Genomic DNA, 15,728 nt, shown 5'->3' with positions numbered 1-15,728 from the left:
AGTCTTGCAAATATTTACTGTGACTGGGGGAAAAGTGTAGGGGCTAAGGACATGGCTTAGTGGGTGATTGCTGCTCAAGCATGAGGACCTGAGTTCAGATCCCAGTACCCACATAAAAGCCAGGCATGATGGTAGCATCTGTAATATTAGTTCAGGGAGGTGGAGTTCACTGGTCAGCCAGACTATCTGAACCCACGAGTTCCCAGTTCACTGAGTGACCTTGACTCAGAAAGAAAGAAAGAAAGAAAGAAAGGAAGGAAGGAAGGAAGGAAGGAAGGAAGGAAGGAAGGAAGGAAGGAAGAAAGAAAGAAAGAAAGAGAGGAAGGAAGGAAAGAAAGAGGAAGGAAGGAAGGAAGAAAGAAAAAGGAAGGAAGGAAAGAAGGAAGGAAGGGAAAGGAAAGGAAAGGAAAGGAAAGGAAAGGAAAGGAAAGGAAGGAAGGAAGGAGTAAAGTCAGACCTGCTGGTGCACACTTTAATCCTGCCACTCAGGAGGGAGAGGCAGGTGGATCTCTGTGAATTCCAGGATACCCTGATCTATACAGTGAGTTTCGGGCTAGCCAGGGTTATATAATAAGACCCTTCTCAAAAAATAAAAATGAATAAATAAGACAGAAAGCGACTGAGGAAGGCACTGATGTGAGTAGTTATGAGAACCTTACAGGAAGGTGACCCTCACCACGACGATGCTCAGGGATCCCCTGTGTCTGTTTCTGCAGTGCCCGAGTGTGACTGGGATGCCGTCTCTTTTCTGCCTACCTCAGCAGATGTGCCTGGTCTTTCAGGAGCACATATGTGCAGTTCAGTCCCTGCTGTGTGGGGGAGGATACCCCCTTTTCCCCCATTTCCACTGCAGGCTTCCAAGGCCTGAGAAGCTCCTTTAGATCGAAATCTGCCGTGCTTTCCCCGGCCACTGGCATAGTAGAGAAACTTTCAGGTCCCATCATCCTGGTCCCCTCTCTGGGCCCTGGCTCTATCGTTAACCAATTAAGTACATGGGGCATTTGGGGACTGGCTTGCCCCAGGTGCAGATACCTAAGTGTAGAAGGCAAAAGATTAAATAAGTCCATTCAGCAGGTGAAACTTATGTAGTTCAGTGAGTCCCTGGCCCAAAAATATAAGGTAGAATGCAGTTGAGGAGGGCGCACCAGCATGAACTTCACACACACACACACATTCACACATTCACACACACATTCACACACAAGTACATATACATAATTACAAACTGTATTTACACATGAAAATTTTAAACAATTTGAAAAACAAAGGAAGGGAATGTGTAGAGAGCCACGTGACTTCAGAGGCGGCAGAGAGTGTGTTAAAGGGGTAGGCAAGGATGCCTTAGAGGAAAGGCACCGGAGTCCAGCCCTCGAGCTTCTGGTGTTTCCTGGTGATGGGGAAGATATCCAGGAAGAGGGAACCCCGTGCTCTCAGAGCCTCTCGTGTGTCATGGGACTGCGGCCACGCTAACTATCTAGAATGGGGTACCGGGCAGAATATAGAACATATGTAGAATGGGACAGTCAGGACCACTTAAAATTGATGAATTGTTTGTTTCTAGAGATTCCCACATAGCACATGCAAACATGTGTCTGTGAGTGACTAGGACCCTAGAAGGCAAAGTAACAGATAAGGAGGAGACTCCCTTCATGGAGTATGTCCTGTGTGAGAAAAGGTCAGCTATTTAGAGAAGAAAGTTGGAGGGACAGTGAGTCCTTGGCATCATTTGGAGGTCTCCCCAGCACCCGCAAGGACCCTGCTAACATGCCGTCCTTCTGTCTTACAGTGCTCAGCAGAGTGTGGGGCTGGAGTGAGGACACGCTCGGTGGTGTGCATGACCAACCACGTCAGCAGCCTGCCGCTAGAAGGCTGTGGGAACAACAGGCCAGCAGAGGCTACACCGTGTGACAATGGGCCCTGCACAGGCAAGGTGGAGTGGTTCGCTGGCAGCTGGAGTCAGGTGCGTAGCCAGAGCTGGGTACATCTCTCTGTCCCTGGAAGAGGCAATATAGCAGAGGGGTTAGAACATAGCTTTGAATCTGGCCGTGCTACTCACTACCTGTCGTGACCTGGAAAAGCTGCTGATGTTCTCGGTTTGTCATTCAGCCAACGGGTGCACCTTCCTTCCTGTGTGCCCACCTAAGCACATTATAAATCCAACAAGATTCAGTGTACACCTACTGTGTGCTCTCTTAAGCACCTTGTTCAGCCAAGAAAGTTCAGTGAGCACCTACTACTGTGTGCTCACTTGAGCATGGTGAGCTACATCAGTGAACAAAACAAAACAAAGCTCTGTGCTTCAGGGAATGATCATGGGCAGCCTGACGTACAGTAAATGCGGCAGGTGGCTGCTGCTGCTGTATCTTACCATTAGCTGGTTTGTTAGGTACTCGACAATGTCAGAAACTGCCGTTTAAAAATCTGGAGATGGGGCCGGACATGATGGCTCGCAACTTTAATCCCACCACCAGGAGGCAGAGGCAGAGGCAGAGGCAGAGGCAGAGAGGCAGAGAGAGAGGCAGAGAGAGAGGCAGAGAGGCAGAGGCAGAGGCAGAGGCAGGTGGATCTCTGAGTTCAAGAAACTCTTGTCTACAGAGCAAGTTCCAGGACAGCCAAGGCTACACAGAGAACTATGTCTTGAAAAACAAAATTAATAAGTAAACATAAAAACTTGGAGAATGGGGCCTGAGAGATTGGTCAATGGATAAAGCATTTGTCACACAAGCACAAGGGCCTGTGTTTAGATTCCCTAGAAGCCGTGTGAAAGCCAGACACGGCAGCACACATCTATAATCCTGGTATTTCTCGGCTGAGATGGAGAAGTGTCCATGGGGCTTGCAGGCCAGCCAGCCTGGAATACAGCAAGAGAGAGAGCAGCAAGAGACCCTGCCTCAAAGTAGAATGTGAAGGTCAATATGCACGCTTACCGTGACCTCCAGATATGCAGCAAGGTCATGTTTGCCCACACTCACACACATGCACACATACATCATACACACAGATATTTAAGTGTTTGCTTGTATAGGAGTGCTCTGTTTGCTTGTACACATGCATGCCAGAAGAGGGCATCAGATGCCTTTATAGATGGTTATGAGCCACTATGTAGTTGGTGGGAATTGAACTCAGGACCTCGGGAAGAGAAGCCAGTGTTCTTAACCACTGAGCCATCTCTCCAGCTCACCGCACTTCTTTTTAAAACTGGAAGTATATGTTATAAAAACAGATAATAAAGAAACTAAAGTGACCTTCGACCAATGAGCTGATTTTTCCTCCTTGTTCAGCATTGAGTATGAAACCCTGAGGAAAAGCTAGAGAGCCAGGCCAGTGACTGCCCTGTCACAGCCCCTACCCCACCCACCTCCACTGCCTGCCTGGATTTGAGTTCTTGGCCCTCTTAGCTCTGGTTCCCAGGGCTGGCTGATTCTCCAAGGCCTTTTGTTTGAAGGTCATGATTTGTACGGTATCCAGACACTGGCTCCGAAGGAATTTTTTAAAGTAGCTTCAAAGACAGACCTTGACAAAATTGGCCGACTTTTCCCTGAAACTGATACAGGCCCTTTGGAAAGCAAGTCGACAGCAAAGGGCAAGAGGCAGAACACACCATTTGCCTTCCCCACCATGTAGGTCCATTTTAAGGAAATAGTCAGCTGGGCGTGGTGGTGCAGGCTTTTAGTCCTGGCACTCTGAGGCAGAGGCATAGATCTCTGTGAGTTCAAGGACAGCCTGGTCTACAGAGTGAGAGCCAGAAGAGCCAGGAATACATCATGAGAGCTTGCCTCAAAATAAATTTTTTTAAAAAACAATTATTCAAAGGGAAAAATAAAGATTTCTTCAACAAGAATGCTCCTAACCTCAGGATCTTGTCATTTGTCCTTAGCCAGTAAAATGTCACATAAAGATCACATGTCTACACATGACACCGTCACAAAGATATATAAACAATGCTCATTAGAGTATCCAAGGTGCACATGACACCATAGCCAGCCGCAGAGTATGAAAATGCAAAGCCTGGTGCTTGGGGAGTGTTTGGGGGTGGCTCACCAGTTCAGAGCCTGTGGAAGACCTGAGTTCAGTTCCTCATACACACGTGGGGTATCACAACCATCCTTAACTCTGGTTCCAGGGGATCCAATACCCTCTTCTGGTTCTGTGGGTTCATACTACATACATGGAGGTAAAGCCCACACACACACGTTTTATGTATGTGTGTACGAATAGGGGGGGTTCATATATTCATATCCATGCAGGAGTGCTTCGTTGGTAATTTGCCTAACATGCATGAAGTCCCAGGTTCAATCCTCGGCTCTAATAAGATCAGGCATGTTGCGCATGCCTGTAATTCCAGAACTTGGAAGGTTTAGATTTAGGATTTAGAAAGATCCTAAATTCAAGATTACCTTAGGCTACATGGTTGAAGCCAGCCTAGGCTACAGGACATCCTCTGTTGAAAAACACATACGTATTTTATAATCTATGAACTGTTATATAGACTGTATGGGGAAATGGTTTTTCTTTTCTTCTTCTAATGTTTTGATTGATAAAAATCTGTAAAATTCAAAAGGTTCAGAGGAAGGGGTTGGAGTATTTCCAGGGCTGCTCTCATGGGCAACCCTCGTGAACATTAATATAACTGATCTCAGGGGATTCCTGACACACAGTGAGGTAATTTCACCTCCCTGAGTCTGTTTCCTTAGGAGGTATCTTTGCTTTCCTGCTGCTATGAGAAGACACTTTGGCCAAAAGCAAACTGGGGAGGGGAGGGTCATTCCATTCCGTTCAATGCTTTTCCACGTCACAATCCATCGTGGAAGGAAGTCAGGGCAGGAGCTCAAGCAAGGCACTTCAGAAGGACCCTGCTTACTGGCTCCCTCAGGCTTAGAGTTAGCTACCTCTCTTAGACAGCCCAGGCCCACCTGCCTAGGGATAACACCACCCACAGTGGGCTGGGTCCTCCTACATCAATCGGCCACCTGCCTAGAGATGGTACTGCCCACAGTGGACTGAGTCCTCCTACATCAATTAACACTCAAGAAAATGTCCACAAGCCAATCTGATGGAGGCCATTCCTTAACTGAAGCTCCCTCTTCAGGTGTGTCAGGGTGACAGCCAAGGTTAGCCATCACAGAGGGCTTTGTAGGGGACAGGTCATACAGGGTGTCACCCATGGCTGGCAGTAGAAAACACTTAGTCAAAATCAGAAGTCCTCTCTGTGCTTATTAATTGTTTTACCTGACAGCTGTGCCATGCCTTTGCCCCGGCCATGTGCCAACAAGCTGCACTATGGCCCACGTCCCCACAGCAGACATGGAACCATGAACTGGATGGGAGCAGCTGTGCCAGCCATGGGGCTGGCAGCTCAGCAGCTGCAGAAAAGACAGAGGGTACCCCAAGTGGTGTGGCTACTGTCACCCCTGCATACATCACCGCCTCTACCCCCAGGTTGCTGTCACCCACAGACAAAAATGGATCTATCTTTGGAGTGTCACACCATGTCCTTGAGAACCCACTGAGACCCAGGCCTTGGCCCATCTTCTCTCAGCCTTGGTGCTGGTGAGTCTCCCAGACATGGCTGCAGTGGGACTCAGGTATCAGTTGCACCAAGATGTTGTCCGGCCCTCACACAGGCCATTGTCAGTGTCTCCTCAGCTGCGTCCACCTTATTTTCTTAGACAAGTTCTCCCTCTACCCTGGAGGTCACTACTCGGTCAGACAGGCTGACCAGCGAGCCTCCAGGATCCTGTCTCTGCCTCCCAACACTGAAAGCCACACTTGCTTTCTACACGGGTGCCGAGGATCTGAACTTGGGTCTTCTCGGTTTTGCCATGGACCTTTTACCCACAGGGCCATCTCTCCAGCCCCTGTATTCCTTATCAGCAATGGAGTTTACCAGTGCCTCTGCCAGCTTCTGTTAATTTTTACGCATTTTGGTGTTTGGCTGCATGTGTCACTGAGGGTGTCAGAACCGCTAGAACTGGAGTTGTGAGATGCCATGTGGGTGCTGGGAATTGAACCCGGGTCCTATGGAAGAACAGCCAGTGCTCTTAACCACTGAGCCATCTTTCCATCCCCAATTTCTATTCTTGTATCCTGTGTCTTGCTCTTCATCCCCCTTTGTGTCCTGTGACACCCGTCTGTCTCGGCTTCTTCTCCAGTGTTCCGTCGAGTGTGGCAGTGGGACACAGCAGAGAGAGGTGATCTGTGTTAGGAAGAATGCAGACACCTTTGAAGTGCTCGACCCTTATGAGTGTTCGTTCCTGGAGAAGCCCCCAAGCCAGCAGGCCTGTCACCTCAAGCCTTGTGGTGCTAAGTGGTTTAGCACAGAATGGAGCATGGTAAGTCGCGGTGGCCCATAGATGACTCTGGGGAGGGTCCTGGGCTCAGCCCATGAAGAGATCCTATATCCCTGTGGCATCTACTCAGTAGACACAGTGAGGGAGAGCCTGCTCTGTCAGGGAACACTGAAGCTTACGGATTTGGGTTTCTACACAGACATGTTCAGAAGCCAATTCTCAAGCTTTGGGGTATATCTGGGGGTCTTGCTTAAAAAGACTAATTCTTTTACATACACACACACACACACACACACACACACACACACACACACACACACACACACACCAGCTAAGACCCTTATGATCACTAAGCAGTACGTGGGTGTCTTGGGCTGCATTTTGACAGTCATCACTGCAGAGAATAGAGGTGGTTGAAAGGACTCAACGATTGCTGTTTAAAGCACAACACTGTAAGCTGGGCACCACCGCATGTGCCTGCAACCCCAGCACTGGGGAGGTGGAGACAGGCTAGCTGAAGTGATGAGCTTCAAGTTCAGTGAGAGATCCTAGCTCAAAAACTCAAGTGGTGAGCCAGGCATGGTGGAGCATGCCTTTGATCACAGCACTCGGGAGGCAGAGGCAAGCAGTCTCTGTGAGTTCAAGGACAGCCTGGTCTGCAAGCAAGTGCCAGGACAACCAGAACTACATAGAAAGACTGCCTCAAAAATATATTAAATACATACATGCATACATACACACATACATTCATACATACACACATACATACATACATAGATACATATAAACATACATGCATGCATGCATGCATACATACAGTGTAGAGAAAATTGGAAAAGATACTGCTGCCAACTTCTGGCCTACACATGTGTGCCCACACATGTGCACACATACCTACAAACACATGTCCCCACATATACACATTTACACGTACATACACACACACACACACACACACACACACACACGTGTGAATACATACACTACATTGCTACATTATGCAGTGAACCCTCTGTGAGAGTTCTGTGAGTTCAAGGCCAGCCTGGTCTACAAAATGAGTTCCAGGACAGTCAAGGATGTTATACAGAGAAATCCCCATCTCAGAAAACCAAAATGATGATGATGATGATGATGATGATGATGATGATGATGATGATGGTGGTGGTGGTGGTGGTGGTGGTGGTGGTGGTGGTGGTGGTGGTGGTGGTGAGGATGATGAGGATGATGATAAATTTTAAAAAGAAATTGTCTTTTAAAAATTCTTTCCCAGTTCCACCCACTTAAAGAGCCTAGAAACCAAATAGACTCAATAGCAAAAGGACTTTCTCCCATCCAGAGTGTAGCTTTGATTGACATTAGTAGGAGCCAGAAATTCTTTCATACCGAATCTTCTTCAGGACTCAAATGTCACTCTTACAACAGCAGATGAACTAAGTAGTTTGAGACATTGCATGTCAATGGCTGCTGACATCCCCAAAAGAAAGACAACCACAGCAAGGCCCCCAGATATACCCCAAGGCTTGAGAATCATTGGCTTATGAACGTGTCTGTATAGAAACCTATATCTGTAAACTTCAGGGTTCTCCAACAGAGCTGAGGCCTCCTGTGGATCCGACTAACAGTTTCTAGAAAACGGAGAAAACAGAGGTTAAAATATGCTGTGGGATAGGGTCAGCAATCAAAGGAAAGCCCCACAGAGCAAGTGACCCTTGGTTCCTTCTCCAAAAGAAACAACGGCTGGGGACGTGGGCCAGCGGGCAGAGTGCTTGCCTAGCATGCACAAAGCCCTGGGGCCCGTCCTCAGCACCACGTAACCCGGGCGTGGCAGCACAGGCCTGTAACCCTATTACTTGGGAGATGGAGGCAAGAGAAGTGGGAGGCTACCCACACGAGACCTCTACAAGATGGGTCCCAGCAACAGTCCCTCACAGATGGGGAAGGGATTCATGAGGCCCCGCCCCTCTCTGAGGAGCTGTCCTCAGGTAAGGGTTGCTGGGAGAGGAGCAGTCACTTTCTTCAGCAATCTAGTCACCGATAAATCGCCCCCCCCCATGTTCATACAAGCAACCCTAATTAAGTGGGTCACAAACACACACATAAAACAGACATGAAAATAGGAGGGGGACTTGCTGAGAGGAAGGGGGTCAGTGGGGGTGGGAAGGGCTGAGTAAAGGTGGTAAGGGATGAAAATAGCTAAAATCCAAATGCATGCAGCCGCATGGATGGCACTGCCAAAGAATAGCACATTTTCAAAACAATGAGGAGACAGTCAAGACCATCCTTGGCTACGTTGGGGAGCTTGAGGTTAGCCTGGGCTACATGAGACCCTGGCTCCAAAAAATGAATAATTTTTGTTTTAAATTTTTTAATTAATTTAAAATTTTTTTAATTAATAAAAATTAAGTAACCGTGAGATGGCCCAGCACATAAAGACACGTAACTGTGGGAAGACCTGAGTTCTGTCTCTGGGATCCACATTGGAAGGAGAGAACCAACACCCATGAGTTATCCTCTGACCTCCACACCTACCCCATGGAACCCACAAACACACATAATAAATGTGATTAAGAAAATTAATTATTGGGGTTGGGATTTAGCTCAGGGTAGAGCGCTTAGCAAGCGCAAGGCCCTGGGTTCGGGCCCCAGCCCAAAAAAAAAAAAAAAAAAAAAAAAAAAAAAAAAAAAAAAAAAAGAAAAAAAGAAAATTAATTATTGTGATGTGGTAGCCCACACTTTTACTCCCTGCACCCAGGAGGCAGGCTGATCTCCGTGAGTTCCAGGCCAGCTTGGTCTACAGAGTGAACTCCGGACCAAGTCACAGCTATGCAGTGAGACCCTGTCTCAAAGAAAATTTGTCTAAATTCTTAAACATTAAAAATAAACAAGTATAAGGTGATAGAAGGGAGACCTGTGGGTTTAAATTAAGAACTATAACCAAAAGTATAACTGAGATACAGATCCTAGTTGTTGTTGTTGTTGTTATTATTATTATTATTATTATTTCATGTTTATTTTTATCTTATGTGTATGGGTGTTTTGCCTCCATATATGACTCAGTACTACCTGTGTGCAGTGCCCTTGAAGCACAGAGCAGAGGGCATCTCTCCTGAGGCTGGAGTTTTAGACAGTTGTGAGCCACCATGTGGGGACTAGGAGTTGAACCCAGGTCCTCTGGAAGAACAGCAGTGCTCTTAACCTCTGAGCCATCTCTCCAGCCCCTGTTTTGTTTAGCTTTTTAAAAATAATACTTTGTATTTATCATTTGGAAATGCCCTGCCCTTAGACAATCCATTCCATGTCTACTCATGTCTGTGTTCCTCCAACCTGACCCTGATTTTAAAAAAGAAAACCTTTTAAATATGAAAGATTCACCGAATTTTTAAAAATGAGACGAGAAACAGTAAATATATAGATTTGAAGATAAGAAGGTACAGCAATGGTAACTTTTAAGGTTCCTTCTTTTTGGAGCCTTAAAATATTATGGGAGGTGCGGTGGAGACTAGAATTCACTCAAAACAGTGCAAGGAGTGGGTGTGGGCGTGGGGCAGACAGGACAAGGTAGCTGACCCGCTAGGTGTCGTGTGGAAGTGTGGTTTAGTGCTCGCATTCCCTTTAAGGAGTTGTTTGAGTTTCCCTGGATTCTCCTCCCTGGTGCAGGGACCTAACAGGCTGCTGAGAAGTCTGACATTTTCTCTCTTTTGCCCCACAGTGTTCCAAGAGCTGTCAGGGCGGATTCCGGGTGCGGGAAGTTCGGTGTCTCTCAGACGACATGACCCCAGGTAGCCTCTGCGACCCCCAGTTGAAGCCAGAAGAGAGAGAATCTTGTAACCCTCAGGACTGTGTCCCTGAAGTTGGTGAGTTTGGGTTTCTACCTGACAAAAAAGAGAAATGAGCCTCCTCTCCATCTGTCAAGTTATCCAGGGTGAAAATGGTTGAGTTGGTTCTCTGTGACCTGCATTGCCACAGCGGTGTGAGTCTTGGGGTAGGGGGACAGCAGGGGGCTCAGGGTGCTTTGATGTCATAATTTCATAGTTTAAGACTACAACGCACTGGGATGTGCTCCGAGTCTCATGATGTGAGCTACTGATGTGGACATTTTTAACTTTAGCTCTGAGAGTCATTCAAAGGCACATAGACAGTTATTAAGGTTTATTTATATATTCAGTTTTGTTAACCTTGTAATTTCCTTTTCTTCCCCTTTATTGGATTTTACGTCTGAAGTGAAGTAGTTTTTCCTCCCTTGAAAAGACACCATAGCTAAGTCTAGAAGAGCAAACCAGAGTGGTTTTTAAAGAAAAATCAGACTGGGGCCGATTGCCAGAAAGCTTGCCTGCCATTCACAAAGCCCTGGGTTTGATCCTAGCGGCACACAAACCAGGCCTGGTGGTGAGTGCCACAAGCCTGGCACTCCTTTGCTGAGACAGGAGAATCAGAAGACCGAGATCAGCACCTCCCAGTACCAAGCTCAAGGCCAGCCAGGGGTACATAAGAGCTGTTTCAGAACAAAACCCTCTCACATCTTATTAGTGAGAAACCTTTGACAAGCGTGTGCTGGCTGACAGTGGGCCTCAAGAATACACAAACTGGTTATGGCGGCCACGCTTTGCTCCCAAATCTATACAATCAAGTCCAAGGATCTGGCCGTTTTAGCCAACTTTAATTGCCCATGTCTGTGTGTGTGCCTGAGACAACTTTCTTTTTCAGTGTTGCGTCTTAATGCAACCTTTTCAAAAGCAAGGCAAGGAGCAATGGATGATCCAAATTCAAATCACTTCAGCTGTGTGGTGTTGCCAAGACAAATAAGTAAATAGCTGATGTGCGTGACCCAGACATGGGAATTCTATCGATATTTACTTTTGAGGCCTCCTGCCTACAGAGTCCTTTATACTGATTGTAGCATTTTTTCCTAAGATGTGTTACAAGTTTTTTCTTGCATCTCCTTCTCCTTTACCCTCCCCCTCCTTTTCCTTTATTCCTTTGAGTTAGTGTCTGTCACCGCGCTGTGCTTGGCTGAGTCGGCTGGCTAGCGGCAAACTTCAGAGACCCACCTGTCACACCCTCCCAGCCCTGGGATTACAGCACACACTACATGCACAGTGCTTCCGTGTAGGGCCTGGGACTCAAGCCCAGGTCCTCGCACTTCCATGGTGACGTCTTCTCAGCACTGACATGATGTCAGTCAAGATCCACTCAGGATCTTTAAATGGGATATATCGAATACGAATCAGACTTATCAAACTGTTTATATCAAATAACAGCAGAGAAAATCCAGAGAAATCTTGAGGATAAGAGCATTGGGGGACTTATTCTGTCACAGACAAAGGCATGCGGCCGGCTCAGGGAGAGGTGAGCAGGTAAAAGCAGACAACAGGACGTCCTCAAATAAACCAAAGATGCTTGGTCCGTGGTGGAGTTCGCATAGGAGTCTAGGGAAAGGGTGAGCTGTTCAATGATAATCAAACAGTTCATCTACGCTTGCATAGATGGAAAGACAGAGAATCCCTGCCTCTCAATACACGCACGCGCGCACGCGCGCGCACACACACACACACACACACACAAGCACACACACACTCACACACAGGCACATATGCTCACACACACTCCCCAGTTCCTGGAGAATTAAGGAAATAAATGTAATCAGAAATTTTAAACTTTAAGAAAGGACTTTGAGGAGGGAAATGTTTTATCTTAGAATAAGGAAGAAGTTCTTAAAGGAAAACCCCAGAGTGGTCACAAGGGAAAATACTACAATACCAATAACATTAAAACGTCAAGTGACCACTTATCACGTGACATCATAAAAGAAGTGCCAAGAGGAGCTACAAGCTTAGAGGAGAAGCTAGCAACATGGCAACCAGTAAGGATAGGGATCTGTGGTGAGAGCTTGTTAAGTTCACAGGCAAAAGGAGAGCTGCCCCCAGCAAAGGGAGCCTGAGGGGCAAACACTGATACAATGTGTTCACCTCACGCAGAAGTTTAGCGTTCACTAGACAGACACAAATACGGCCCATGGTGGGAGACAATTCTGCTGACCTGGGGTTGCACCTCAGCTAGCAGAGGGCTTGCCCAGCATGCACAGTGCCCCAGGATTGCTCTCCAGCACTGCATAAACCACACATGATGGTACACACCTAGAACCATCCCCAGCCCTGGAGACGGAGGCAGGAGGATTAGAACTTCTCATCCTCCGGGATCAAGGCCAGCTGAGGCTACGTGAGATCCTGTCTTCTTCCCACTGCCCTGCCATTCCCCAACCCCCAAAATGGAATGCCAGTGTTCTGCCAAGAGAAACACAAATAGCCTCGCATAGTTTAGAGGGCAGCCATCACATCTAATAAGGCTGTGTGTGTCTTAAAACTCAGAAAGAACACTTAAAACTTCGCTCAAAAGATCGCTGTTTCTAACAGGAAAAAAATGGAAACCAAGTCTACCAATGGAAAATGCATCCGTTATATATTTACATGGCTGTCCTCCCCAGTGATATAAACAAATCCATAAATTCAATTTCAAAAAGTGGCCAAGAGTTATGTGAATGTCTACATTTTCTGAAGTTTAGGTGTCACCGTGGTTAAAGAGAGATGGGAGATGGAGAGGTGGCCCAGTGGTTAAGAGCACTGGCTGCTCCCCCGAAGGACCTTCCCATCAACCACACGGCGCTCACAGCCGTCTGTAATGGGCTCTAATGCCCTCTTCTGGCGTGCAGGTGTGCATGCTGATAGAGCACTCATACATAAAATTTAAATAAATCTTTTAAAAACTAAACCACCATCACATACAGGAGCCGGGGAGATGGCTCGGTGGGTAAAGTGTTTGTTCCACACTCAAGGATCTGAATTTGGATCCATGGCACCCTCATAAAAGCTGGGTGACCCCAGCGGTGGGATGTGAGACAGGAGGCTCTCTGGGTTTGCTGACTAACCTGACTAGCCAATCAGTGAGGTCCTGGTTCAGTGACCAGAAAACTAGGTGGAGGAGGAAGGATTCGTGAATACCAAGGAGCTACACATGGTATCAATAGTGGCTGGGGAGGAGCCACTTTCTTCCATGGTGTAGCCAATGTAAGGTACCCATACTCAGGTAAATTACCTCACACGCTTGCCCATGCAAGCAGCACCAGCTAAACTTACTGTAACAGGAGTTAAAAATCGGCACGCCATCTTCTCCTGGCCTCTTTGTGAGAAGAAGCCCTCATAGCTGGTTCGTCATCCCTGTCCAGTGTCTTCAGCATGACCATCCTGGGTCTCGCTATGCTACCCTGGCTGACCTTGAACTCCCGAACTTCACATGTCAGCCTCTCAAGTGCTGGGATCCAGGCTGCCCACAATCCCTGGGCATTCTTGAACATATATTCTCTCCCTCTCTCCCTTCCTCCCCCACTCCCTGTCTCTGTCTCTCTCCCCCAATCCCTACCTCCCTCTCTGCACCTCCCTCTCTGCACATGCGTGTGCATGTTTGTGGAGGCCTATTGGCTTTCTTCCTCAACTGCTCTTCAACTTATTTCTCAAATGTCTCTGTTTCCTTTATCATTCTTTGTCAAGCCCAAATACATATTTAATACATATTTAATATCTGGGGTCATTTTTACATACATACATACATACATACATACACATATACACACATAACCCCACATACATCCATACACACACAGACACAGACACACACACACACACACACACACAAGGAGGACCCAAGTGAAGTGCTGTGTCTCCTACCCTTTCTCTTCATGCTGGTCCTGGCTGCCTCTTGGGCTCAGCAGTCTCTTCTGTTCTCTTCCACCGTAGATGAAAACTGCAAGGACAAGTACTACAACTGCAATGTGGTGGTCCAGGCGCGCCTCTGTGTCTACAACTACTACAAGACCGCCTGCTGCGCCTCTTGCACCCGAGTGGCCAACAGACACACAGGCTTTCTGGGGAGCCGATAACACTCCTGCCCTCCTGGGGTTACAAGCAGAGCTGGCTGGTTGCTGCTCCGCCGGGGACCCCACGCTCACCCTCACAAAGCGTACCACATGGTACCCAGGATGTTACAAAGCCATGGCTGGCCCTTTGAGCATTGCCCTATCCTGATGACGCCCTTCCCTGGGGCCTGGCGCCTGCTGATGGTGCCTTCTGAAAATCAAGCATACATCTCTCATCCCAACTCCAGGCCTGCTGTCGACCGAGCACAGCCTCCTTCCTGGTGTTACTGGCCTGCCCAAAATTAGAACCCCTTTGGAAAGTCAAGAGAGGGCCTCACCCCACCCTACAGCACCAAGAAACCTTGCTGAGACCTGTGTACCCCTGTTACCCCAGCTCAGCCGTATCTGTTGCCATTCTTAAGGAGACTAGGCAGCTCCCTGCCCCGGAACAGAGGCGTCTCACCACAGAGTGCCTTCTTGTTGAGCAGGTGCACATGTTCTCAGACATTAGCTCGCTGGAGGCTGCGGGGCCCCAGAACGGGAGGCAGGGGGTGAACATGGGCTCCCACTTTACTGGCAAGGAGACTGGGGCTCTACTCAGGTAACTGAGCTGCCGTTTAGGGGCCAGGCCTACCCCAGATGGTTGAGCACAGCCCTCACCCCACAGCACCTCCGGTGACCCTGGGCTCTGTCCAGAGCCTACAGTCTGAAGGATGAATGGGGCTTCCTCTCTGACCAGGAGGCTGAGAAGTTTCCCCAAGTGCTTTCTCAAATGATCACTTAGTTCTTCCAAGATGTCTGCACCCATGTTCCCTCAGCCGTAACTCCTGCTGACAGGACTCTGGTGTTCACTAAGTTCTATTCTCAACAGAACTGTCCCTCGAGACGAGATGGCCACAGAGAGAGCTGCTCAGTTGTCAGGGATTCTCTGGGCCACTCTGGAGCTGGAGCAAACTCGCAACTCCCACAGGCCCTTGTTCCACTGTCTCTCCTGGGTTCTTCATGGTGCCACCTAGTGGGAAGCTAAGCCAGTTATCCCAACACCATCATATTGCAATAGAAAGGGTCTTGTTTGAGCCCCGCGGACTGTCGGAAGTTTCTATCTAGTGGTCTCACATCTCTCCCCTCCACTGTGGCTCTTAATTCCCACAAGCCTTGACCATCAAGATCAATTTTAACGCTGCAGGTCTGGGAGAAGGAGCTAGGGAGCCCTCTGTGTCTCTGCTGAGGAACTTTTGACCAACTATAATTCCAGATGCCCCAGGCCTGCGGGGACTCAGTGTTTATTGAAAGGCGAACCATCTTGGGGTGCCAGATGGGGGGAGACAATTAAGAGAAATATTTTTTTTTCTTAAAAACTGTAAACTTACAGAAATGACCTTATTTCGGGTTCTGGGCATGTTCTCTTAAAGAGAGCGCGTACCCTTAGCACACACTGCAACTGCTCACCGCTGTCAGGATTCCAGTGGCCTTGGCCTTCTGTGAGTATCCTCCCAGCATCCTCCCAGCATTTGTCTCTCATGGGGAGCCTG

The 15,728-nt window shown here is 47.9% G+C and overlaps 1 protein-coding gene across 1 annotated transcript; it reads left to right on the top strand.

The window, feature by feature from the left end:
* The first annotated feature begins 1,793 nt into the window (after positions 1–1,793).
* On the top strand, positions 1,794–15,053 carry LOC116907387 (thrombospondin type-1 domain-containing protein 4-like). Its single transcript, XM_032910340.1, has 4 exons — positions 1,794–1,960; positions 6,153–6,332; positions 10,000–10,144; positions 14,078–15,053. Exons 1-4 carry the CDS (start codon positions 1,835–1,837, stop codon positions 14,218–14,220), a joined length of 594 nt encoding a protein of 197 aa, XP_032766231.1. The 5' UTR covers positions 1,794–1,834; the 3' UTR covers positions 14,221–15,053.
* Positions 15,054–15,728: the final 675 nt, after the last annotated feature.

The sequence above is a fragment of the Rattus rattus genome, chromosome 8 (genome assembly GCF_011064425.1).
Source record: "Rattus rattus isolate New Zealand chromosome 8, Rrattus_CSIRO_v1, whole genome shotgun sequence".
In the NCBI taxonomy this organism is placed as follows: domain Eukaryota; kingdom Metazoa; phylum Chordata; class Mammalia; order Rodentia; family Muridae; genus Rattus; species Rattus rattus.
This window is presented reverse-complemented; position numbering and strand designations above follow the sequence as displayed.